Raw genomic sequence first — 26,518 nt, forward strand, 5'->3', positions numbered from 1 at the left:
AAATGATAGAAAGTTAAACAGTGACTTCTGTGGGAAGACACAGTACAGCATTTTCAGCCTTTTGGGTGGGTGTGGGGCACATGCCTTTAACCCCAGAAACTGAAGCATGCACATCTGAGTTGTAGGCCAGTTGTGAGACCCTGTCTCAAAAACTTGGAACAGCCTAGTACAATCAAATGTGACATTTTAAGATTAAGGCAGCATCTTAGGAGAAAGTCAGTTATTTCATGGTGAATTGCTGTTGCATGAGAGAATGGGTCTACTGAGTAGTTTTGTGCTATTGTGCCATCTATGATCTGTTTGGCTCACCTGTGTCCCAGTTGTGCCAGCTTAAAAATGGTCCAGGTGTAGTGGCACACACTTACACCAGCACTTGGGATGCTAAGGCTCAGCCTAGACTACACAGGCTATGTCAAAGGTGACAGTTGGGGGTGGGGGGAGGAGAGTGAGATCACAATGTATTTTAGTTGGCTTACCTAGCTAGCATGTCCAAAGCCCTGGGTTTGATTGCTAGTACCAGATACAGTGGGGTGTGGTGTCACAAACCTGTAATCTCTTAAGCATTTAGCTGGTGGAAGCAAAAGAAAGAGGTTGGGTTGTCTGCTACATTATACAATTTTTTAAGGCTTTTGAAATGCATTGTTAGATCACCCTTTTGAGGGATAAAGTGCTATTCCATGTTCTTTTTATCTGATAATTTGGTAAATGAAATGTGCTAGAATATGCCTATAATCCCAGTGTTCTGGAAATGGACAAAACAATGTTTTTATGGTATTGGTCTTAATAGGAAAATTACATACCTGCTTTCAGTTTACCTTTGAAAAAATGATTGGATATTTTGGAACCAATTCTGTTGTAATCTGTAAGAGCACTTTCAGAGCTCATTAAAACCAAGTCTTAACACACTAGAAAAATAAACAGCAGGCCCTTGGTTGGTCAGAAATGGGGACTAAGTAGGTTGTAGGGAATCAAATACAAGTTGAGGTGAGTTGGGGGCAGGGTGGCAACGATAAACATATTGAGTGGACAGAGTTGACATTGGTGAGTGGTCATGTGCCTATGGTTTGATCTTTTTCTGTTTGGGATGGGCCATTGATGGTTCTTGGATTCTGTTACTAAGAGCTTTTCCGGGTACTTGTAAAAATAAGGAATAATTTACTGATTGGAGGCATGCAACTTAAAAATTGTTTATTATGTTCTCAATCCAGGGAATATAGTTTATGACTTTTGTGTAGACCCCATATTGGTCTGCCTCCCCACAATTAATGGAGCCCCAGGAAACTATTCCTCCCACAAACCATCGCTGTGTTTCATTGTCTAGAAACACTAATGCCCCTCCACTGTCACCTCTGCAGCTGTCCTTGCCACCAGTTTCTAGGCCAGCACAGAGCATGTTAGCAGTTACTCTCCCTCCTGGGTAGAGCTTCTTTTCATATGCAGAAGTACATTTTTGATGGTCAACAATTGGGATGTCCACAAACGCAAGGTTTCTAGCAAGAAACCCACTCTGGGTTAACCCCCAGCCAGCCACAGTTCCAAGGCCATTTGTTCTCATCAAGGATGCTGCTTCTTTTCTTGGCAGGCAAACAGGAATGACTCTTCTATTGATTGTAACTTTGTTCTTGAGTTTGATCAGTGCTATATCATTGTCAAAACCGGCACCATGATTGTAACCTTCATGTATAAAGACAGCCTCGGCCCAGGCTTGGGTGTAGTCAGGTGAAAGCCGCCTGAGGATACCCAGGCGGATGTCCAGGGAGGACACTGCCTCTGTTATCCCATACACAGCATGGGCAGCTGTTAGAACCCAGTTGTCGTGTAAAAGAGCACCTGCTGCTACAGATTCGCCCAGTAATAAGACTTGCCAAGGAAAGTTGCCAGGCTTTGCGTGCTGCCCTCCAAATATGCGCCCTCCGGTAGCCAGTGTGGACAGTCCACAGACTGGGGAGAGAACAAAAGAAAAGTTGGTTAGTGTCAACCAGGTCATATCCCATGACAGGCAGGCATTGTCTCTGGGCAAGTGAGGCTGTTCTAAATAGTTTAAAGACTTGATAACTCCTCAGTATCAAAGACTTCACAGATTCTTGGGTTTTGCTGAAAGGAAACTTAAGATGAGGGAAGCAATAGACCATACACAGGAGTTGTGCATAGAGACATGAGCACAGCATAGAGGCAAAAGGTCTGGACGTCCAATTGCATTGCTTTTTACCTGAGTTCTAGGAATTCTGGGAAGGAAGGTTGTGATTTACAAAATTTCTGTTGCCTTTCACTGTAAACTAGTAAAAAATTCCATTGTAGCAATAACCAGAACCAAGGTTCTAAAGTTTGTAGTTTTGGTGTGGTTGGGTTTACAGTGTCTGTATTGCAAACTGATTACTCAGGAATGCAATATATGTTTCTTATTATCATCTTGCACTTTGATTAAAACTTAAAACTTAAAAGCAACATGTCCGCCAAATACAGGGTTAGAAAACTAATTTCAGTAGCTAAAACAGGTAATGAGTTTTTGGTTTTTTTTGGGGGGGGGGAACAATTCTGGTTAAAAGAATTAAATACTACTAAAAGGCAAATTGTATTAATGTTTTGAAAACCTAGATATTGTCAAACAATTGCTTAGGGAAATACTGAAGTTACTAGCTTTGGGTATAAATGGTTTCAGATAATTTAAGAAATCATTTTTTTTATGCTTGTGTAGTAGTCATAAGGTCAAAAACAATGAAATGAGTGATGCAGCTAGCTAACACGAGCAAAGGGGTAATGAGAACACACTATTTATTGGGAATTATGTTAGTCTAGACTAAGCCAGATGCTGAGCTTCCATGTGTGCCTGCCCCAGCTAGACTCTGCCTATTGTCCTCCATCTACTCTTTGTCAGCCATGAGTCTTTTATAAATGCGTCCATTACCAGGCTCACAAGCTGGGAGGGATTTTTCTCCTTTGGCGCTCGTCCAAAATCCATCAGCCTCGCACACATATTTACCTGCAGATCATTGGAAAAGCAAAAATGTTTTAACTGTGGTTGTCATTTGCTTGAATAACCCCTTGAAAAATGTTGATTCTTGAGCATCTGTGGTGGGGAGAGGTGTGTGAATAACCATTTTACATGATTTCATAAATAGGTGTCTGCATTACCATGTTTGCTTGCAAAGTGGAAACCTTTTAGATGTGTAACTTGAATATGTATCAAGATCTCAAGTGCTTAATGATAAGGTTTTGACTTGTTAAATTAAACCATTTGGAATATATTGTGTGTTTGTAGTAGTCATTTACTAGATAAGATCTGTTTTCAGAGTCTTGCAAATTGACATTAAAGTCACTTTAACTGTAATATTTCACTTAGCACAAGGGAGAAAGGCCTTTTAATCCTTTGTCTCCCTTAGCCAAAAGTCTGGTTGAAGTTTATATTCAAGGGCTCAAAGTTTCAGATATCCTCCTAAAGAAAGTACTTACCGTCTCCACTCATTGTGTAGAAAGTCTCTTCACAGTTGTACTGAATGATGGCCTTGTAGGTGGTCACTTCTGGGCCTGTGATGTAGTTCACATGGCCATTGGGTAGTTCATCGGGAGGGCCACAGTCAACAACTAGTAAAACAGGGAAGAATTTGTGCCTTAGAGCTGTACGCTGGAGTGGACATTGTAGCTTGGTTGGGTATTTGACAGATGTCCCAGAATGCTCTCCAGGACTTGGAGAGCCAGGTGCATGGCACTAATCCCACTTCTAAAAGCAAGAATAGCTTCAGCTTGGTAGCTCCTCACTGAAAGGGCTTCCCTGGAGAGGAATTATGGCCTCTCTGGAGCAGGGAATTGAGAAACACTTGAGTTGCACAGCTCACCACAGAAGAAAAGCCAGTGTTCCTGTGTGACTTAAGCAAGTAAACTAAGGGACTTGTTTCTATGGTCCTGTTCAAAACATGATTTTGTAGGGACCGTGAGAGACGGTGATTGATTTTCGGGTTTGTTTTGGTTTGTTGTTGTTGTTGTTGTTGTTGGGACTGTCTCTACATAGCCTGGCTGTCCTAGAACTTGCTCTGTCCTCTGCCTCAAAAGTGCTGGGATTAAAGTGTGCCAACACTGCTTCCACTACCTGGCTCAAATACTGTTTTAGTTTTATGTTCATTGGTGTTTTCCCTGCATGTATATATGTGTGAAGGTGTCAGAAGACCTGAAACTGGAGTTATAGACAAGTGTGAGCGGCCACATGGGTGCTGGGATTTGAACCAGGGTCCTCAGGAAGAGCAGACAATGCTTGCTCTCAAAAGTACTGTACTGTCATAGTATGCGCAGAGTCAAGGGTGTGTGCCAGGTCAGAATTGGAGGAAGGGTCTGATGAGCCAGGCAAGTGAGTCTCTGCCACTGAGCCCCTTTACATTGTTTGGTTTTAGAAATTTGTTTCCAAATTACTAAGAGTATGTGATTCTTATGTGTGTGGTAGGTATGCACACTACATAACTGGCTGGCCCTGTCCTATGCTTGAGTGTGCACATGTATGCCCATGGTGGAGGGGGCAGGATGAGAACTGGAGAGGCCTACACAGTAGTATTTCACTTTCCTATAGATTGATAGGCATTAAGAGGCTCAGATTCTTTCCTACATTTCTTCTGTCTGCAAGAGCGTCGTTTTACACTTAGAAGTTATTTCAGAACCTTCCCTTACCCCAGTACTAGTCCAGAGCCTTGAGTGGAAGGAAATCTGGGATTCAAACTCTAATAAATGATTCTCTTGGCAGGGAGGTGGGAATGACTAGAGAAGCCACAGAAGTGGCTGGGGAGATTGCTGCTCAGAATAGGGTGCTTTCTGCACAAGCATAGACTTGCGTTCAGGTCCCCAGCACCCAGCAAAAACCAGACATGGCCATGTGCTTCCTAACTAAGATGGGGGGGCGGGGCATGGTGGTAGAAGAGAAGGCCAGGCATCCTCTGACTCAAGTTCTCAACCTTTGGAGTTGAACAGCCTTTCATGTGGGTTGCCAAAGACCATTGGAAAATGGATATATTATGATTAATAACAGCAAAATTGGAGTTCCAACCTGACGATGAAAGTTTTCTGGTTGGGGGATGACCACACACGAGCTGCATTAAAGGGCTGCAGGAATATTGATAACCACTGCTCTAACTACATACATGTGCCTTCATACGTACAAATGAAGGGACAAGACAGAAAGGGTACAGTGGCAGCGAGGGAAAGGGTTTGTCACCATATGACCGTACTTCTGCACTCTGGTATTGGACGGTCCCAGGACCCATCTTTCTGACAAACAGCAGTGAATGAGTTGAGGGACACAGAACCCTGAAAGGGAAATTCAGAAAATGAGTTTCCTGTCAACATCAGGTCCCTCTCTCAATGAGCCCTCCCACGCAAGGGTGGGCAACAACCGTGTGAGGCCTGCACCTGGACCTTGCCCTAGCTGCACACTCGCTGCCAACAGCTCTGCTGCTTTCTGTCACCTGTGCCTGGTGGCGGTGTACACATTAATGACTTGGCTGTGACCCTTACCATATACTGCTATCCAGTGCAACCTAGAATCCTGGCTCAATGTTGTTGCCCGTGCAGTCTTCTCGTTACCTTCCTCCGAGGGTGGAGGGGCTAGTCCCTACCCCCTTCCGCCATTTATTTTTATGAAGTCCTGCTGTCCTGGAACTTTGTAGACCAGGCTGGCTTTTGAACTCAGAGGTCTACCTGCTTCTGCCTCCCGAGTGCACAATCCCACACACCAATTTAAAAACAAGATTTTTTTGGTTTTTCGAGAGAGGGTTTTGCTGTGTAGCTTTGGAGCCTATCCTGGCACTCGCTCTGGAGACCAGGCTGGCCTCGAACTCAGATCTAAGATTTGTTTTATGGGTTTGAGCATTTTTGCCTGCATGGATATATATGTACTGCCTGTGTGCCTGGTGTCCAAAGAGGTCAGAAGGCAGCCTTGAAAAGACTTAGGGGGTTTGTGAGCTACCATGCAGGCACTGGGAACTGAACTCCAGTCCTCTGCAAGAACAGCAAGTGTGTTTAACTACTTAGTCATCTCTCCAGCCTTTTCCATTTCTTTATACTAAGTGCCAAATGGGGCCAGTGACATGCCTCTGCAGTTAAAGTAAGTAGCTGGCTGCCAAAGCCCCACAACCTGAATTTGAGACCTAAAAAAAAAAACTTAACACCTGGAAGTTTGTTCTCTGACCTCCACACGCTAGTATGTGTGCAGCCACATATGTATCTTTTTTTCAGTGCCAAAAGGAGCCTGGCATGGTGGCAGTGCCAATGATCCCAACGCTGGAAGCACAGACGGACAGATCTGAGTTCAAGGCCAGCCTGGTCAACAAATCAAGTTCCAGGACAGTCAGGGCTACACAGAGAAACCCTGTCTCAACCCTACCACCACCATCCTAAAAAGAAGTGACAATGTTTACAAAAAACTGCAGAGATCAGTTACTAAAGTCAAGCATTAAGCAACTTTTCATCCAAGACATGTTACTGAAGTAATTAATGTCAACCACACACTTTTAATCTAAGGCACGAGGTTCTCTGAGTTTGAGGCCAGCCTGGTCTGTGGTCTACATAGTACAGAGAGAGAGAGTACACATTTTTCAGTTAAATTATAAACGTAAGATACACAGAATGCAACTGGGTGTTGGTGGCGCACACCTTTAATCCCAGCACTCGAGAGGCAGAGGCAGGCAGATCTCTGAGTTCAAGGCCAGCCTGGTCTATAGAGCGAGTGACAGGACAGCCTCCAAATCTATTCAGAGAAACCCTGTCTCGAAAAACCAAAAAGATACACAGAATGCTTTATTAGCATCTACAAAGTCCTGGGTTTGGTCCAAAGCACCACATACACTGGGCATGATGGAACATGTTAATCCCAGCACTGGGAAGTAGAAGCAAGAGGATCAGGACAAGGTTATCCTCAGTTATAGCAAGCCCAGAGCTAGCCTGAGCTACATGAAGCTGTTTCAAAACAATTGAACAAGTCTGTGGTCTTCCAGTCAAGAAACAGTAGGAGAGTCTTGACCAAAAGGTTTGCAAAGTGTGACTTGCCCAGTTTGCCTCTCCGCAGACTAGACTCCATCCCTAGCTGCCACTCCAGGGTTATTGCTTTTTACCACTGGGATTCAGTGACAATTTTGAAGAACACAAAGAGGATGAGTTAATCTCTTACCTGTGCCCTGAAGCCACACAATAAGCAGTTTTAAAAATTATATTCCCTCTCCCTTATCAGTGAGCACTATTTATAACTTTGCAGAGTGTACTCTTTCCAGGGCTTCCTAATCTTTGTGGGCTCAGGAGCTGTTCCCCGGGAAGGTCGTCAGCTGACCAGGGAAGACTTCATTTAACAGGAGCTCTCTCCGAAGAGCTCATGGGGCACCAGGTGAGCACACCCTTTCTGGTGTTTCAGCCACTTTGCAGAGAGCTGCTGCAGTGTGCAGATGAACAGAAGTTCTTTTAATGACTAGCTCTCTAAAAGCGTTTACAACAGACAGGGGTGTGGTGGGGGGGGCACACTTAATGTGTGTGAGTCAGTTCTCAGCACCAAAAGTAGAACTTTCAGCCAAGTGTGACTATATACACCTATAATCCCAGCATTGGAGAGCCGGAGACAGGAAGTCAAAGAGCTCATGTCTCAAGAAGTTAACAGCTGGGTGTGGTAGCACAGGCCTGGAATCCTAGCACTCTGGAGGCAGAGGCAAGCAGAAATGTGAGTTGGAGGCCAGCCTGGTTTACAAAGTGAGTTCCAGGACATCCAGCACTACACAGAGAAACCCTATCTCAACAAAACAAAAAGTGCTGGAGATGGTTCAGCAGTTAAGAGCACTGGCTGCTCTTCCAGAGGCCCTGGGTTCCCAGCACCCACATGGCAATTTACAACTGTAACTCCAGTTCCAGGAGATCTGACATCCTCACACAGACATATATGCAGGCAAAACACCAATGCACATAAAATAAGCATTGAAAAAATTTAGAAAAAGTAACAAAATTTTTACAAGACAGCTTGTGATGGTATATGCTAATCCCAATAGTTGGGAGGCTGAGGCAGGAGGATTTTAAACTAAGGCTAGCCTAGGCTTCATAGTTCCAGGCTAGCCTGGACTAACTACATACATAGTCAAACTGCTTCAAAACAAAAATGAAAGACAGACTTCTCCCCCATGACACCCCCAGAAAGATTCTCCATAGCCATTGCACCTTGTTTGCTACAAACTTACTTTTTTTCTACATAGGCACTTTCCATTTTCATCTCAAATTTCAAAGCCATCAAGTCTTAGGCACTCACTTGGAGTTTTTTAGTGACTCACTTGGAGAAGCTCAAAGCCAGTCTTGCAGAAGACAGAAAAGCTGTCCTTCAGGACGTACTTGGCTTGCACCGGTGAAATGTGACCATTGGGTGGCACCGTTGGATCAGGGCAGGGCTGTGCTGTCAGAGGAAACAGGCTTATTTATTTCTGAAGTCTGTAACAGCCAGGTCTGAATTTAGCAATCTGCATTCTTGATTATAAACAAAATAAGAGGCAGAGAGAGCCTGCCTCAAGTATGGTGGTGCTCTTTTTTTGGTTTGTTTTTTGTTTTGTTATGTTTTTCGAGACAGAGTTTCTCTGTGGCTTTGGAGGCTGTCCTGGAAGTAGCTCTTATAGACCAGGCTGGCCTTGAACTCACAGAGATCCACCTGCCTCTGCCTCCTGAGTGCTGGGACTAAAGGCGTGCGCCACCACAGCCTGGCTCAAGTATGGTGGTGGTCTTCACATTTAATACCAAAGGCAAAATTAAGCTGAGTCACTTGGCCTCCAGTTTGGGGCCCATATCAGGCGGCTCACAAGCACGAGTAACCCCAGCTTCAAGGGATCTGACCCTTCTGTCCTCCTGGGGCGCCTGCACACGAGTGGCATACAGTCGATGTTCTTGGGGGAGGGGGCAGGAGGAGGGAAAACTTGGGTTGGTATGTAAAATGAATAGGCAATTTAAAATAAAAAGAAAATGAAAAAAATTTGCCAGGTGTGATGGTGCAAGCATGCCTTTAGTACCAGTACTTGGGAGGCAGAGGCAGGAGGATCTCTGAATTTGAGGCCAACCTGGTTTATAGAGCAAGTTCCAGGACAGCCAGAACTACATAGAGAAATTCTGTCTTGAAAAAAACCACAAAAAAAAAAAAAAAAAAAAAAAAAAAAAAAAAAAAAAAAAAAAAGGGAAGGGAGAAAAACTGGAGACGTGGCTCAGTGCTTAAGAGCACTGGCTACTCTTCCAAAGGATCTAAGTTCAATTCCCAGCACTCACATGACAGCTCACAGCTGTCTGTAGCTCCAGTTGAGTCAATCTGATACCTTCATGCACATAAAGTTAAATAATTTTTTTAAAAAAAGAAAACCAGGAGCCAGGCATGGTAGCAGCATACACCTTTAATCTCAGCACTAAGGTGGCAAAGGCTGATGAATCTCTGAGTTCAAGGCCAGCCTGATCTACAAAGTGAGTTCCAGGACAACTAGGTCTGTTACACACAGAAGCCCTGTCTTGAAACACCTTCTCCCCCTCCCATACCCCCCAAAAAGAAAACGAAAACCAGGTATGAAAAATGAGTTCTCTACACCAGGAAGATGACACATGGCTTGAAACCAAGAATGGCACCTCTAGGAAAAGAACAAGACTGAGATTAAGTGACAGTGGTGTGTCCCTCCCCTAGAGACTTAACACTTTCCTCTCTGTGGGGGACTGTGGCTTCTGCGTTTAGTGTCCCTGGTGTACACCTTTTTTCTTAAATGATAATGTTGAGCGCTGAGCACAGGGCCTTGAGCACGCTTCACCTATCTGTAGGAAGTGAGGTGGGTGGGGAAGGGGGGTAGTGAGTGGGTGGCTGGCTGAACGGACAGATGGACGGACTGGTGGGTGGGTGGGTGGTGAGGGGTAAGATAGAAGGAGGCATGGACCCAGGATCCCAGCATTTGGGCTGAGGCGGGAAGGTCCAACTTTAAGGACAGCTTGTGTTGTAAAGCAGGTGAGGGGCCATCTGACCTCAGAGTTAGACCCTACCTCAAGATACCAGAACTGAGGACAGAGAAAGGCCGCCCAGGTAAATGGCTGCCTGGGTGAAGGGATGGAAGGAAGAGGGGAAGACTATGGCTGTTCCACCATCAAGGACCAACACTTGACAGACCACCCCACTCTCCATCTGGGCTCTCTCCCTTGGCCTGACCAGGTAAGCATCCAGGGCTGTGTAGTTTGTTGATGCTTCGTCAGGGACAGAAACTGTTTCCTTTGTTGCCTGGACCCGAGAGCCACTTGCCCACCTGTGCTTGTATAGCGGATCTTCCAGCCTGTGTGGCTCCCCGACTCATCAGTGGCAAATGTGATGGTCACACTGTTGCTGTTCGTCTCAATCCTGTGGGGCAATGTCTTCCCACAAAACGGGCCATATTTCCCCTTGTCTGTTTGGATCTGAACAAAGAGACTCTGAAGCCCCAGGACCTGCTGGAGAGGTCCTGACACCTATGTTAGAGGGATGCACACCAACCGAAACAGGCCAGGGCAGGCTGTCCTTGATACTACAGGCCACAACCGGGCCTAGACCTAACCACCCACAAAGGCTGAAGGGATTCACTGGAGGACAGAACACAGGGGCAGTGTTGAAAGAGATGAAGGGCTGTAGAGGGAAAGGAGCCATGACAAGGTAAGAGGGCAAAGCCAGACCTTGAGGGAGTCATAGGGGCACGGGACCTCAGGATGCATCTCCACATCGAAGGGCTCCACGAAATCCAGGGTGACACTGAAGCCCTCCTCCAGGCGGATGCTGTAGGTGCAGCTGGAGAGTTTGGGGTACGGCTGTGGGTATTCAGGGCTACTGAGCTCCCCAGACCTCTCAGTGAACACCTGGCCTGAACACAGGGCTGGGAGGAGAGAGGGCAAGATGACATGACTGCTCGTGCGGGGACAGGACTTAGACATGGGGAGCTACCTGGGACATCTGTCCTGGGTTTGGTCACGGCCCGGCACTTGACAAACCAAGAGAACCCACACTCCCACCCTAAATGGCGACAAAGGACAGTTAAGAGGGCTCTGTTGCCCTCAGGGTTAGCTGAAGCAGGGTAGCACCAGGGATAGTTTGCCAGGGCCCAAACTACTCCTCCAGGCTCAGAGTCACAACTAAAGAGGTGGAGAGCAAAGGGAGGGAGGTAGACCCTGGAAGGAGGGGGCAGGCTACCACACCAAGGTCCTTAGGAACTCAGGGAGAGGAAGGAGGGGGTCCCTTGAACTCAGGGCTTTTCCCTGCGCTCAAATCACTCCAGTGTCCACCTCAGCAGTTCCTAAGTGAGTCCACAAGGGGGCTCCCACCATGTCTGGCAGGAACCAGCCCAGAGCCCTTGATCCCAGAGAACAAACTGGAAAGGCTGTCCCCAGCCAGACCTTCCCTGTTCGTAGAAGTGGCCCTGAGGACAGTTGAGGGAAGTTTATGTCACCAGTATGCACACCGTCTGGCCCTCCTATCTGAGAAAGGTTCCCCCAGCTGCCTGCTCGGGTTGGGAGCTGACTGGTGAGGCCGCTTGTATGCAGTGAAGACTTCCCACAGTCTCCTTCCAAGGGTCTGCTCCCTCCTGGGAGAGAGGTTGCTCCCTCGGCAAAACCCCCCTTGGACTCTGTTTTGAATCAAGCTCCTCCACCGGGTCAGGAAACAGGGACCTGCTAAAGATGTCCTGAGATCAGCCCCAGGGGAACCAGTAGAGGGTCTCTGTGTGAACTGAGGCTAATCCCTGCTCATTCAGTGCCCCAGCAACAAAATAAAGCAATCCCTTTGCAAGTGCCTATGGCCCTGGAGAGGGTTCCCACCATCAGGCTGTGCTGTGAGGCCAGGAGGAGTAAGATGAAGGGATCCAGTTTGCTCTACTGCCCTCTCGGCTCTCCCCAGCTCCCCCGCAAGACACACACAGCCACAGTGGAGATGGAGGAGGCAGGTTTATTGTTTTATGGGTAAGTGAGTTATTGCTGTAGCTGGCAGCCATCCAGCCTGACACAGAGCTGCGGTCGTGGGATGCACTAACATCTGACCATTGGGGTGGGCAGGCTGGAGCTGAGGGAGGTTAGAGGCTCTGCTCTGGAAGAGAGATGGGGCATCAGAAAGACTGGAGAGCAGGGCAAAGGATCAAGGAACAGGGTAGAGGAGGCCAAAGGGTTCAGGGGCTGGGGCTGCCTGCACCGCCACCCCCCCATCCTGAGGGTCTGTAAGAGAAGGAGTGCTCCAGGTGTGCCAGGCTTACTCAGAGGCACCAAGCCTACCTAGGAACCACGCAGAAGGAAGAGGCCATTTGGCTGGGGAGGAGTCAGGTATGCTAACAGAGTGGGAGGAAACAGAAGAGCCCACCCCCGTGAGCAGAACAGCTCCTACCTGGGGAGCTGGAGAGCTGGAGCAACCTGGTGCGATGGGGTGCCCCACCCCCTCACCTGAACAGGTGTGCTTGTTCTGGTGAAGAACGTAGCCCGCTCTGCAGGAGCAGTAGTACCCGCCCAGGTAGTTGTGGCAGTAATGGTCACAAGGAACATCTTCCCCCAAAGACACTCGGCATTCATCCACATCTGGGGGGCGGGGTAGGCAGGAGGGAAGAGCTCAGGCCTCAGGCAGAGAGGCAAATGCCACCCAAGCTAAACCAGTGACAGGTCCAGTCCGGCTCAAAGCTGCCCGAACAGTGAAGGGAACAGCCACCACCAAGCCCGTGGAAAATAGAGTAGATGAGGTTCCATGGACCCCATGCAGTGGTTTTCTGAGCCACTTGCCTGAAAGTCACACAGATAGTCCCTTCAGGGACCAGTGTGCAGTCAAGTGTGAGTTCACATGCTGAGGCCTGTGCAAGTTCTTTGTAACCTGATCCAAGCTCCGTGGCATCATTAGCAGTCGCCAGTGTGAGGAGGACCAGGCATTATGCTGGCCTGGCCTGGCCTGTCTGCCGGCAGAACGCACTCAGCCAGTACCCTGGTCAGCCCAGGTGCAAAGGACCCCTCTAAAAGAAAGACCCTGGCCACTTACACTCTCTTTCCCACTCTTTTTCTGCTGTTTCCTGGGGCAAACAGGATTTTTCCTGTCTCCCTATTTCTGTCCTCTCTCTGTCTCCGTGTCTCTACCCCCCCCTTCCCTTTCTAATAAAACTTCTCACTTAAGCTCTGTCTGCCTGACATGTTTGTCCCCCGCCTTGGTCACCCTCATCTGCCAAAGTTCACCTAGTACATTATCATAACAACCAGGCTCTGTCCCTGAATTCACGTGGTGGGTGACATCAGGCGATGGCAGGACTCCTTTCCTGCAGGTTGACCTGAATCCAGAGCCCCAGGAGAAGTGAGGGCAAGAGACCCAAAGATGAGGATGAGGCTAAGACAACGCAAGCTGGGCAGCCTGGGCCCACTTCCTCTCACCCTCCGCTGCATAGAAGGCCTCAAAGCCTGTGAAGGGCTTCTCATTGGAGTAGTCCGTGTGGAAGGTGACCTCCAGGTTAGGACCCAGTGAGTAGAAGGTGTCATTGCCAGGCGCCTGCTCAGTATCTGTACTCTCCTGCCCACACAGTGTGGCTAGCACCTTGGTCCCTGAGCTCAACTGTGGGATCAGAGGGAGGGAAGGTTAGACCCAGGCCTGGAAATGGGAACTTTGCTGTACCCCATAAGAGGGCCCCAGCCCCACACCCCATCAGGTACCTTGACAAAGTCATACTCGCAAAGGTAAGAGAGTTCCAGGTTAAAGTGGGTGAAGTAGAGCCGCAGACGGTAGCCGGGGGGTGCAGTCAGCTTCCAGGACCTGTCCTGATTGTTGGCATAGTTCCCTGGGAAGCCAGGGGACACCAGGCGTCCAAATACTGGCTCAGGCCACTTTGAGGCCAAAAGTGTGGTCAACGAGCTCCACAGCAGGCCCAGGAAGATCAGCAGCCTGTGGGCAGGGGTGGGAGCATGAAGGCCCAGGCCTAACCCGCCTGCTCCCCCAGAGGTCATGGGTCGCTCACCCACCTCATGATGAATCCCCCAGCTCTGCAGGCCCAGCTTCACTCACCTTTGATCTGTTTGTCCAGCACCTGGCCCTGCCCCAACCTCCCAGACTCAGGGATTCTGGGAATCCACCCATGGCTCCTGCCTGCCTCACTTCCAGGCAGTAAGGATGGTGGCTCTGAGGGCCAGAAGCTTGACTTGGCCACAACCTGATAGCAGTCCTCAACTCCACCCTCAGCCACCTTCAGAGTCCTACCTGGGGGGACCAGGAAGGTCTGGTGGGCCAGAGTCTCCATGATAACACGGACTGCCTAGATGGCCCCTCAACTCAGGGAGAGATAGAAAAGGTGATTTGAAAAGACATAAGGACCCAAGAGGAGAGGGAACATGGGACAGAAGGCAGATGTGGCTACATTTGGGAAAAAGGGATGGTTGGCAGATGGAGAGTCTCACTGGTGACGGCTGAGCCCAAAGCAGAATGAGGAAGCCAGGGCTCCTGGTTCCTGTGCTGGGCCGGAGGGAGTTTTAGCTCATCTTGAAGACAGTGTCTTTCTATTTAGCCCTGACTGGCTTTCAACTGTGTAGACCAGGCAGGCTGACCTCACACTTGTAGTAATCCTCCTGCCCCTGGCTCCAGAGTGCTGTGGGGAGGGAACTTGCATCCCAGCAATTATAGAGGGAAGAACTGAGACACACGTGGATTGGCCAATGGAGAAAAGAAAAGAGCCTTCAACTGGATCCTCAGAGGGGCATGGGGTCTGGCTGTTTCATTGATCTCGAGGACAGTGATTTTACAGATTGTGTGCGTGCTCAGCCGTGTGTGTTCAAGTGCTTTTGGAGGACAGGAGAGCACTGGGTCCCCTGTAGAGTTACAGGCGGCTGAGAGTTTGGGGGCTGAGAACTGAACTTGAGACCTCTGGAAGAACTGAACTGACCTCTGAGTTAACTTAACTGTTGACTAAGCTCTCCAGCCCTAAGAATGGCTGTAGGGAGACACTTGGAGGATGCTACGCCCCTGTCCCCCATTATTGTCTATTAGGGTGGTGTAAGCCTAGTTAGGAATACCTTTCTTATTGTTTAGGGTTGGGATTGGAAGGAGGTGTTCAGGTTGGACACCCCTTTCAGATGACTTTAAGGCTTAGCTGGAATAGACATGGTTAGGATGTGTAATGGCAGATTATTGTAACTTCTTGTATTTCACCTTTATGATTGCTAATTTTAGACATTTTACACTATTAAGTTTTAATCCTCTTTTAGAATAAAAGGGGAATTTAGGGAGACACTGTAGCCATGATTCCTACGAGCTAGCTACAGGTGTGCTTGACCACGCCTGTCAGGGCGTGGTCAGGTGAGGTTCAGGATGACTCCTGGGAAGTTCTTAAGGGGGCTGCAGACACGTGGGGACCCCTTCTCTCTGGCCTCCCTACCTTGCTGCCTCTGAGCAAGCTCTGGCTTGTGCTTGGCCGATATTTGAATAAAGATATCTTAACCTGTAACATCTCGTTATAAATGGCATTTTATCTGTAACATCTCTGGCTGTCCTGAAACTAGCCCTATAGACCAGGCTGACCTCGAACTCACAGAGATCTGCCCGCCTCTGCCTCCAAGTGGCAAGATGGCATTTTAAGCCAGGCGGTGGTGGTGCGAGCCTTTAATCCCAGCACTCGGGAGGCAGAGGCAGGCAGATCTCTGTGAGTTTGAGGCCAGCCTGGTCTCCAGAGTGAGTTCCTGGATAGACTCCAAAGCTACAGAGAAACCCTGTCTCAAACCCCCCTCCCCGCAAAAAAAAAAAAAAAAAAAAAGCGAAGAAGTAAACTTGGCAAAAGAGGAGGAAGTGGAGAATCTGGCACTTCCCTTGTGTCCCTCGCTCCTCAGCAGAAACATTGCTCTTGGGGGCAGTAGTAAAAAGGAGGGTCACAGGCCAGGTAAGGACACAGCACTGTCAATCTGGTGCCCATGCAAGTTTCTGTTCTCTGTGCTGGGGAATGAGCCCTGGACCCCTCATGCTAAGCATATAACCAACTACAGAGCCACACCCAAAGCCACACCCACCTTCCAGCACATGGGCTTTTTAATTTTCTAGGACAGAATGGCCTACAATTCTCTCTCCTCTCCCTGTCTCCTTTCCATTCTCTTCCTTCTCCCTCATTCTCTTTGTCTCTTTCCTCCTCCTCCTCCTCCTCCTCCTCCTCCTCCTCTTCCCTCTTCCTATTTCTCTTTATTTTCTTCTGGCTCCAAACACAGGACCCTTAAGGCTCTATAAGCAGACTCAGGCATGTTGCTCACGGTAAGAGTGAAATTGAGAAGCCCTATTTTGTATTCAAACCTGCCTCTTCCTTCAGCTTTTTAGACTCACTCTATTCTCTGTGAGGCAGATTCTTACTTCCTCAACTAGAACCTGCCTCCTAAAGTTTGGAGAACCTTCAGGAATAGCACCATCAGGTGCAGAGCCAAACATTCTTTTCTTTGCTTTTCTCTTCCTTCCTCCCTTTGCTCCCTCCCCTACCTCCCTCTTTCCCTCTTGGTTTTTCTTGACAGGGTTTCTCTGTGGAGCCTGTCCCGGCACTCGCTCTGGAGACCAGACTGGCCTTGAACTCACAGAGATCCACCTGCCTCTGCCTCCCGAGTGCTGGGATTAAAGGCGTGCGCCACCAACGCCCAGCGCCTGTTGCTTTTTCAAAACAAGGTTTCTCTGTGTAACAGCCCTGGCTGCCCTGGAACTCGATTTGTAGACCAGGCTGGCCTCAAACTTGCAGAGATTCACCTACTTCTGCTTCCCAAGTGCTGGGATTAAAGGTGTTCACACCAATACCCGGCTACTTTTTAATGTTTTAAAACTGTATTAATGTTTTGCTTGCATATATGTAAGTGAACTGTGTACCTGGTACCATCAGAGGCCAGAAGAGGATCAGATCCCCTGGAACTGGAGTTACAGATTGGTTGTGAGCCACCACATGGGTGCAGGGAATCAAACCGGGGTCCCCTGCAACAGCAGCAAGCGCTCTTAAAGTGATGAGCGTCCGCGCCTCGACTAAGTCCCAGTATCAGGCAAAAACCTGGAGATTTAGTTAAAAGCAGAGACATCCGGCTGCTTGTTATGTGTGTCTTTCCATCTTTATTCCTTTGCTGTTTTCCAGGGAAAGAGCAGCCTTATATACGTTTACAGCACAGTGGAAAAACCCCAGGTGGAAGAGCTTGTGGAAGAAGAGCTCGTGTTTCCCCTGGTGTAGGGGGGTAATGCCAGGGCTGTAAGCCAGGACTAGACCACAGGATGCACCTGTGGTTATTGGCTGAAGAGCAATTCAGAGAGACCCTTTGGGGGCAAGGACCCAACATCTCCCCCTTCTTTATATATAAATTAGCGCCTGTGTTAGGTGACCAGGACGTTGACACTAACCTTACCCGTCAATGGAGAAACCACCCAGACTGCATGCCTCTTCTGTCTTAGGTTGACCGGTATCCCCTTGGTCTCACCCATATTTGGCTGCCTAATTTTTCCGTAGGTTCAACCATAGTTGAGCTGAAGGATTCTCTGTGGTCATTGAGTGACAAATTGAACCTAGGCTTGACTAGTGGTGAGGCACCTTAGCTAAATGAAACACAAGATAACAAGTCCTCTGCTGAAAGGCCCGGAGAAAAGGACCCAGCCCGTGATTTGACTAAACAGCCTGCCATCTGCAATCCCCTAAGGATGATCTCTCCAGAGGATGGAGGAACTTGGGTCTCATTTATCCTAATAATTTGATTGGCCAATTGATGAGTATAATTTGTTGATGAAGACTTAAACTTCCGGTGCTGGAGAGATGGCTCAGAGGTTAAGAGCACTGATTGCTCTTCCAGAGGTCCAGAGTTCATTTCCCAGCAACCACATGGGAATTGTAATGAGATTTGATGCCCTCTTCTGGCATGCGGGGACACAACAGACACAACACATGCAGACACAACATTGCATACATAATAAATAAATAAATAAATCTTAAAAAAAAAGACTTAAACTTCCTACCTGGACTAAATTATTTATATTGCCCTAAGTGCTAAGAGCCTCTGTTACATCCCCTGCCAGTTTATCCACCGCACTGGCTATAGTTACAGACTTTGAGACGGCAATCCCAGATACAGTGGCTGCTATAGCACGAACAGCAATAGCTGCAATCACCACAACAGTGATGACAAAGTCTTTTTCTTTTGTCCATCAACTTGCAAGATGGCTCGCCTGTTGAGAAACTGGAACTCTGGAACCCACTGCCTCCTTCCTTTCACAGACTGTAGATTCAGTGACATCAAGCATCAGGCACACTGGTTCAGAAGATCTAGAACTGGCTTGGGCAGGCTCCCACGGTCTCGGGTCCGGCTTTTCTCTGCTGTGGGCATCTCACCAAACATTCTGGCAGCCATCTCGATTTATTCTTTTCCTGCAAGAAAACACAAACATGCCCTCTACCTCTAAATTAGGACAGGATCGGGTCTTCTCCATTGTCTAATGTATTATGTAGAGACTGAGGACATTACTCCCCCCTTTCTTTTTCTACTAGGTTTTAAAACACTTTCTGACTGGCTGTATTAAAAGCATTTTTTAAACATTTGGCTGGGCGTCTGCCAAGGCAGCAGCTCTCAAGGCTTCGAGTTTCCTAGGTTTTGGCCTTCCTTGCCTTTTACCCTCTGGCCCGCTGTAGATCATCTGTGGCTGCCTTTCTGTCCTGAATCTCAGGCATAAGCCTGGTTCCCTATTTCCTCCTTTGTTGAGACACTGTCTGACCTGGTGCCCTCTCTGACCATATCCAAAGCAACCTCCAGAAGGCTCTGTGCCTTTCTTCCTCCTTATTCCTTGCTTTCTCTCTAATCATAGCGTATTTTTAACTGAAGTTCCTGCAAGACAGCCACCATCGCTAATCCCTGAGTGTAAGTCAGTCTGATACCTAAACAAATCTTTTTTTTTTTTTTTTTTTTTTTTTGGTTTTTTCAAGACAAGGTTTCTCTGTGTAGCTTTGGAGTCTATCCTGGCACTCTCTCTGAAGTCCTGTGAGTTCGAGCCTGGCCTCCAACTAACAGAGATCCGCCTGCCTCTGCCTCCTGAGTGTTGGGATTAAAGGCATGCGTCACCCACGCCCGGCTTAAACAAATCTTAATGAGCTCATCTATGTCAGCCATCTTCCTATGAGGCCTTGGCGCGGCCTGGCATGCTATACAAGCATAAGCTAGCTGTTTCACAGTCAAAGATTCAACACCTGTGTCTCTGACTTTTTTTGGATAATGTCCACATTGGCCTAGAGACAAATTCTGAAATTGAAGGACTTAAAAATTAACAAAGAGGGGCTGGAGAGATGGCTCAGAGGTTAAGAGCTCTGACTGCTTTTCCAGAGGTCCTGAGTTCAATTCCCAGCAACCACATGGTGGCTCACAACAATGCGTTATGAGATCTGGTGCCCTCTTCTGGTGTACAGATATATACATGGAAGCAGAATGTTGTATACATAATAAATAAATAAAATATTTAAAAAAAATTAACAAAGAAATAAAATAAGGAGACTTAGAAAACGTCCCACACTAAAAGCAGGGTGGGCTGACTTAGAAATCTAACCAAGGTCACAATGACCCGAGTCCCTGGACTTTCCTAGCTGGCAGCAATAACTCCCTTACAAGGCCACAAGACAACCTAACTAAATACTAAGAATTCCCAGAGGGCCACCCGGCCCTGGGGTCATGAAGATAAGAACGGACTATCCCGTTGAGTCAGGAGACCATCAGGCCCCAAAGATAAGAGACCTCCAAAGGACCTGTGACTCTGGTCACATACCCAAACCCCTAAAAACTAATGGTTTTCTCCTACAAAACAAGCCTGCTTTTGAGTAACGGGGCTTCCTTTGTCTGTCGGACTGGGAGGCCCATTTGTGCAAACGTCATGCAATAAACTTACCTCTTGTTTTTACATCAGCTGGGCTGGACATTGAGTTTTTTGGGGGACTGTGCGATTTGTGGAGACTCCTCGATCTGAGGGTCTTTCAAAATAATTTCCTAGGTCCCTGCCTGCTCTCTATAACAAATAATCCCTCCCTGACTGGCAGGCCTTGGCTATCTGCTTCCAAATTCCTAGGGGTAAGGCTTCTACAGCAATATTCCTCATTAGCATCTGGGTGAAAACCACTGTTGATCTATAATGAACGTAAGCCATCCTTAGTTCCTTGAGCTGCTTAAACGGTATCAGTGTCTGCATCTTGCTTCTGTTTCTCTGAGTATCTCTATGCTCCTGTATAGGAAATGTCTGAAATCCCTCACCATCTCTTTCTATCTGCCGCTAGTCTGCTATTAGCTTGTATTGGAGACATCTAATCTCCTGTGGCTGCCCGCCAGGACTCAAAGGGTGTCTGGACCTTAGGCTGGCCCATGGTTGATGCTTTCCCAGACAAAGGAGCATTTCTCTGATCTGAGGAAACTGCAAATTTCTCCTGTGAGAGAGATTCCACTAAATCTTTCACGCCTCTTAGCTCCTGCTGAATTTTACCACTGGGTTTTTGCCTCTCTGTATTCCTAGTTTAAAATGAAGGAGGTGAAGACTTTCCATCCTGATACTTAGCAACTCTCTCTTCATACTCATCCAATTCCTCTGCCCTGTATATTCTTTTTCACCTAGCTACTCCTCAGTAAGTCTCTGGTCTCTATTACATTGCTAACCAGTTCCGGGGCAGATATTTCCTCCTGTCCTGCACATAGGCTCAGTCACACCATTTCCCCAAGCCCACGGCAGCTCTGATATAGCTGCTGCCTTGGCTTCAGCGAGAGTGAGGGATCCTTTCAAACTTGTTTTTTGTTGTTGTTGTTGTTTTTTGTTTTATTCGAGACAGGGTTTCTCTGTGGTTTTTAGAGGCTGTGCTGGAACTAGCTCTTGTAGACCAGGATGGCCTCGAACTCACAGAGATCCACCTGCCTCTGCCTCCCGAGTGCTGGGATTAAAGGCGTGCACCACCAACGCCCGGATCCTTTCAAACTTTTAAACTCTAAAATGTTCTGTACTTGCTTTTTGCTCGCCTGTCTATTAAAATACACCAAAGTAAATATACAATCATCTGACTAATAATTCTCTGTCTCATATCTCTATATACATTGTTACTCTCAAGGTTAACTCACTTCTCTTTATCATCTGCCTAATATTCCTGGTCATTACTATTTATAACCAACCCCATTTAAGTGAAAATATACACTCATAAACAACATTTGGAATGTGGGCATTGTTATCTCCAAACCACTTCCTGCTGATTGGGGTGCTGAAATACCTACCATAGGGATCCTAAGAAAACCAAGAAATCCTGACGGTAGTGGTCTGTGACTGCACCCTCCCAGCTGTCTTAGATGCTGGATCTCCTGGCCATTGCTTCAGGGAGTCTCAATTCATCAAACCATGTTAGTCTGAAAGGAACCCACAGCTTCTCATTTTCTGTAGAAATAAAAGCAGAAATTCTTTTCCCAAGTAACCTGTCCTTATATTTAAATTTTGAAGTCAAAGTATTTTTAAAATTTAAAGTTGGATTAATTCAGCAGCATTTATACTTAAATATCTGTTAGCAGCTTTTGCTCTTTCCTTAGCAATTGAACAATTCAAAGACAGCACAATAGCTCACACTATCCGGACTCTCTGTCTATTTTTTTTTTTTTAACTTTCATTTTCTCCTTGAAACTTTTCATTTTCTTTTTAAAACTGTATTTTTTTTTTACTTTTTGTTTTCTTTTTAAAACTTTACTTTTTATTTTCTATTATTTTTACTTTCCATAACCATTCCACTAATGGAGAGATGGCTCAGAGGTTAAGAACACTAGCTGCTCTTCCAGAGGTCCTGAGTTCAATTCCCAGCACTCACATGGTGGCTCAAAACCATCTATAATAAGATCAGGTGCCCTCTCTGGCATGCAGGCATACATGCAGGCAGAACACTGTATGCATAATAAATAAATAAGTAAATAAATAAATAAATCTTTGCCAGGTGTTGGTGGCATATGCCTTTAATCCCAGCACTCCGGAGGCAAAGGCAGGTGTTTCTCTGTGAGTTCGAGGCCAGCCTGGTCCCAAGGGCTGTGTGCCAGGGCTACACAGAGAAACCCTGTCTCAAAAAACCAAAAAAAAAAAAAGAAAAAAAGAAAATTCCACTAACTGCAGTTGTCTTTTTGAGACAGCGCTTCTCTATTTCCAATCCAAGTCTCTCAGGAGTTGAGGCACCCTTCCAGTACCTTTACCAACCCAACTCTCTTAGGAGTTGGGGCACCAATCCACCCTCATAAACCTTACTTGCTGGCCAAACTTCGGAGGGTGATCTCTCAGGGTCCCCTTTCTTTCTCCATCTCGGTGGGACCTCCACTAAGTCCGATTATTGGGCAAAAGCCTGGAGATTTAGTTAAAAGCAGAGATGTCTGGCCGCTTGTGCTATGTGCATCTTTCCATCTTTATTCATCTGCCGTTTTCTAGGGAGAGAGCAGCCTTATACACACTTACAGCACAGTGGAAAAATCCCAGGTGTAAGAGCTTGTGGAAGAGGAGCTTGTGTTTTCTGTCGTGACCCACGATGTCTCAGCCTTAATCCATGAGGTTCAGTCTGAGTGGGGGTGTGTGGACCTGAAAGCTCCTAGCAACCCCGAGGCGATAAAGACCAAACACAGGCATCTTGTCATCTTTAGAGAGCTCTCAGTTCTATGCTGTAGAACTAGAGTCATTTCTTTATTAGCCATCCTTTCTATTGTTTTTTAACCATCCTGTCAATACCACGAGGGAACCATCTCTATCTTTGTTCTCCTCTCTCCTCTCTGGTCACTGGCCCTCACTCCTGTCCTCCCTAGTCACTCACACACCTTGCACCCAGGTGCAGGCCTATTCAGATGCTTAGGCCCACAGAGATGCAAATAGGAGGCATATTACCCTGAGGCTATGGTAAAAATAGTAGCCTTACTGGCATTAACAATACATTAGTGGGCCGGAGCTTTCCAGTGTTCCATGTTTTCTGAAGGTGGAGGCTGGGCCCCAAAATATTCCATAGCAGAAATATTTTGGTCCCCCACAGTTTTCCCTGGTGTAGTGGGCCCAGGCTGGGGCTGTAAGCCAGGACTAGGACACAGGATGCACCTGTGGTTATTGGCTGACAAGCAACTCACAGAGACCCTGTGGGGGCTGGGACCCAACAATGAGCCATGTCTCCAACCCCACTGTGGGGATATTTTATGTATTTATTTGTTTGTTTATTCATTCACTTATTTATTTTTTGAGATAGTGTTTCTTTGTAGCTTTGGAGCTTGTCCTGGAACTCCCTCTGTTGACCAGGCTGGCCTTGAACTCACAGAGGTCCACCTGTCTCTGCCTCCCGAGTGCTGGGAATAAATGGGTGCACCACCACCACCACCACCATCTTCCAGCTTGACATTTCATATTGCAATCATAACTCTGTGTATATATATGTGTGTGTTCCTCATGTTTGAGGTTTCCCCCCACAACCCTTGAGTAATCAGCTCATATAATAGAGCACACAGCACACTCTTTTAGCACCAGGAGGCTGAGGCAGGAGGATCTTGTGTTCAAGGTCAGCCTGGACTCTTATCTGCCTCACAGCCTCAACTCCAAAATCAAAGAGTCAATGGTGGCAGTTCAGCAGCACAGTGTGTACTTGACCCTGGCTGTGATCCTCAGCACCAAGTTAAAAAATAATTCGAAGAGAGAGCATCTAAGGAATTCTGCCTTTTAATGTTTACTTGGGAACAGCAGAGCATTGCCATGACAACCCCCATGCCATCATAAATCATGGGTGTAGTCAAAGAGCTTGGGGAAGAAATTTTTGAAGATAAAGATGCTGGCATCAGACATTCTAAAACAATAATCTGTGGCCACAATGACTAATAACAAGAGTGACATGGATCTAAGCAGACAGCTGCTGCAGGTGTGTAAAGTTCTGGGTAAAGTTGCTGTGGCCTCTGCAAACTTGTGTCTTTGGGATTGTCTTTTGAGACAGTTTCAGGTGGCCACAAGTAAGAATGTTTCCTACATAACCTTCCAAGATCATTTGTTGTTTTTCTTTTCATCTTTTTTTTTCCTTTCTTTTCTTTTCTTTTTTTTTTTCTTTTTTTGGTTTGTCGAGACAGGGTTTCTCTGTGTAGCGTTGGAGCCTATCCTGGCACTCGCTCTGGAGACCAGGCTGGCCTCAAACTCACAGAGATTTAAGATTTGTTTTATGGGTTCGAGCATTTTTTGCCTGCATGGATATATATGTACTGCCTGTGTGCCTGGTGTCCAAAGAGGTCAGAAGGCAGCCTTGAAAAGACTTAGGGGGTTTGTGAGCTACCATGCAGGCACTGGGAACTGAACTCCAGTCCTCTGCAAGAACAGCAAGTGTGTTTAACTACTTAGTCATCTCTCCAGCCTTTTCCATTTCTTTATACAAAGTGCCAAATGGGGCCAGTGACATGCCTCTGCAGTTAAAGTAAATAGCTGGCTGCCAAAGCCCTACAACCTGAATTTGAGACCTAAAAAAAAAAGAACACCTGGAAGTTTGTTCTCTGACCTCCACACGCTAGTATGTGTGCAGCCACATATGTGTCTTTTTTTTTTTTTTCAGTGCCAAAAGGAGCCTGGCATGGTGGCAGTGCCAATGATCCCAACGCTGGAAGCACAGACAGACAGATCTGAGTTCAAGGCCAGCCTGGTCAACAAATCAAGTTCCAGGACAGTCAGGGCTACACAGAGAAACCCTGTCTCAACCCTACCACCACCCCCCAAAAAAGAAGTGGCAATGTTTACAAAAAACTGCAGAGATCAGTTACTAAATTCAAGCATTAAGCAACTTTTTTTTTCTTCCTACTTAGGCTTTATTCAAAGACCAAGAGGTACAGGTGCCAGGGAGGGAGGAGGGCCTGGCCCGAAGGCAAGCCCGGCAGGGGGCAGCCCCAAGGCTCCAGTTTAACAGTACTTGGAGGTCAGGAAGGTGCTCACAGAGGCAAGGAATTTGTCCATAGAGGCGAGCACCATGGGGCTGAAGACTTCTGGGTGGTGGTTGACCAGGGTCACCAGCAGAAAGTGGCTCAGGAGCTTGAAGTTGACAGGGTCCATATGCAGCTCTTGGGCATGCAGGTCGCTCAGAGCAGACAGGGCGCCGGGCAGGTCATCGAGGTGGCCAGCGGCCGTGGTCAGGGCATCTGCGACCTTTTTGCCGTGGGCCTTGACCTGGGCAGAGCCGTGGCTTACATCAAAGTGAGGGAAGTAGGTCCTGGTAGTGGGGTAGGTAAGAAACATCCTCTCTAGGGCCTCCGTGACGTATTCAGCACCGTGGCCGCCAATCTTGCCCCAGGCAGCCTTGACATTGTGCTTGTCCTCCGCAGAGAGCACCATGGTGATTCTTTCCTGAGTCTGTCAGAGTCAGAAGTGCATTAAGCAATTTTTAAACCAAGACAAAGACATGTTCCTGAAGTAATTAATGTCAACCACACACTTTTAATCTAAGGCACGAGGTTCTCTGAGTTTGAGGCCAGCTTGGTCTGAGGTCTACATAGTCCAGAGAGAGAGAGAGAGTACACATTAGTGGAAGAGGGTGCCATTTGTAAAAGCTGTAATGTTTCAAAGGATATACATTTTTTCAATTAAATTATAAACGTAAGATACACAGAATGCGACCGGGTGTTGGAGGCGCACTCCTTTAATCCCAGCACTCGAGAGGCAGAGGCAGGCAGATCTCTGTGAGTTCAAGGCCAGCCTGGTCTATAGAGCGAGTGACAGGACAGCCTCCAAAGCGATACAGAGAAACCCTGTCTCGAAAAACCAAAAAGATACACAGAATGCTTTATTAGCATCTACAAAGTCCTGGGTTTGGTCCAAAGCACCACATACACTGGGCATGATGGAACATGTTAATCCCAGCACTGGGAAGTAGAAGCAAGAGGATCAGGACAAGGTTATCCTCAGTTATAGCAAGCCCAGAGCTAGCCTGAGCTACATGAAGCTGTTTCAAAACAATTGAACAAGTCTGTGGTCTTCCAGTCAAGAAACAGTAGGAGAGTCTTGACCAAAAGGTTTGCAAAGTGTGACTTGCCCAGTTTGCCTCTCCGCAGACTAGACTCCATCCCTAGCTGCCACTCCAGGGTTATTGCTTTTTACCACTGGGATTCAGTGACAATTTTGAAGAACACAAAGAGGATGAGTTAATCTCTTACCTGTGCCCTGAAGCCACACAATAAGCAGTTTTAAAAATTATATTCCCTCTCCCTTATCAGTGAGCACTATTTATAACTTTGCAGAGTGTACTCTTTCCAGGGCTTCCTAATCTTTGTGGGCTCAGGAGCTGTTCCCCGGGAAGGTCGTCAGCTGACCAGGGAAGACTTCATTTAACAGGAGCTCTCTCCGAAGAGCTCATGGGGCACCAGGTGAGCACACCCTTTCTGGTGTTTCAGCCACTTTGCAGAGAGCTGCTGCAGTGTGCAGATGAACAGAAGTTCTTTTAATGACTAGCTCTCTAAAAGCGTTTACAACAGACAGGGGTGTGGGGGGGGCACACTTAATGTGTGTGAGTCAGTTCTCAGCACCAAAAGTAGAACTTTCAGCCAAGTGTGACTATATACACCTATAATCCCA

General features: G+C 47.2%; 2 protein-coding genes across 2 annotated transcripts; both read right to left on the reverse strand.

Moving 5' to 3' along the window:
* Nucleotides 1-1,162: 1,162 nt before the first annotated feature.
* On the reverse strand, nt 1,163-18,324 carry LOC100770654 (mannan-binding lectin serine protease 2). Its single transcript, XM_027398224.2, has 11 exons — nt 18,227-18,324; nt 13,645-13,873; nt 13,369-13,546; nt 12,406-12,537; nt 10,660-10,856; nt 10,260-10,407; nt 8,280-8,398; nt 5,208-5,286; nt 3,451-3,582; nt 2,906-2,980; nt 1,163-1,941 (listed from the first exon to the last, which is right to left on the reverse strand). The coding sequence occupies exons 1-11, from the start codon at nt 18,322-18,324 to the stop codon at nt 1,178-1,180; spliced, it is 2,151 nt and encodes a 716-aa protein (XP_027254025.2). The 3' UTR covers nt 1,163-1,177.
* Nucleotides 18,325-24,853: 6,529 nt separating this feature from the next.
* LOC100761145 (hemoglobin subunit alpha-like) lies at nt 24,854-25,282 on the reverse strand. The gene has a single exon (XM_035438870.1). It carries the CDS (start codon nt 25,280-25,282, stop codon nt 24,854-24,856), a length of 429 nt encoding a protein of 142 aa, XP_035294761.1.
* Nucleotides 25,283-26,518: the final 1,236 nt, after the last annotated feature.

The sequence above is a fragment of the Cricetulus griseus genome, chromosome 2 (genome assembly GCF_003668045.3).
Source record: "Cricetulus griseus strain 17A/GY chromosome 2, alternate assembly CriGri-PICRH-1.0, whole genome shotgun sequence".
Classification (NCBI taxonomy): Eukaryota; Metazoa; Chordata; class Mammalia; order Rodentia; family Cricetidae; genus Cricetulus; species Cricetulus griseus.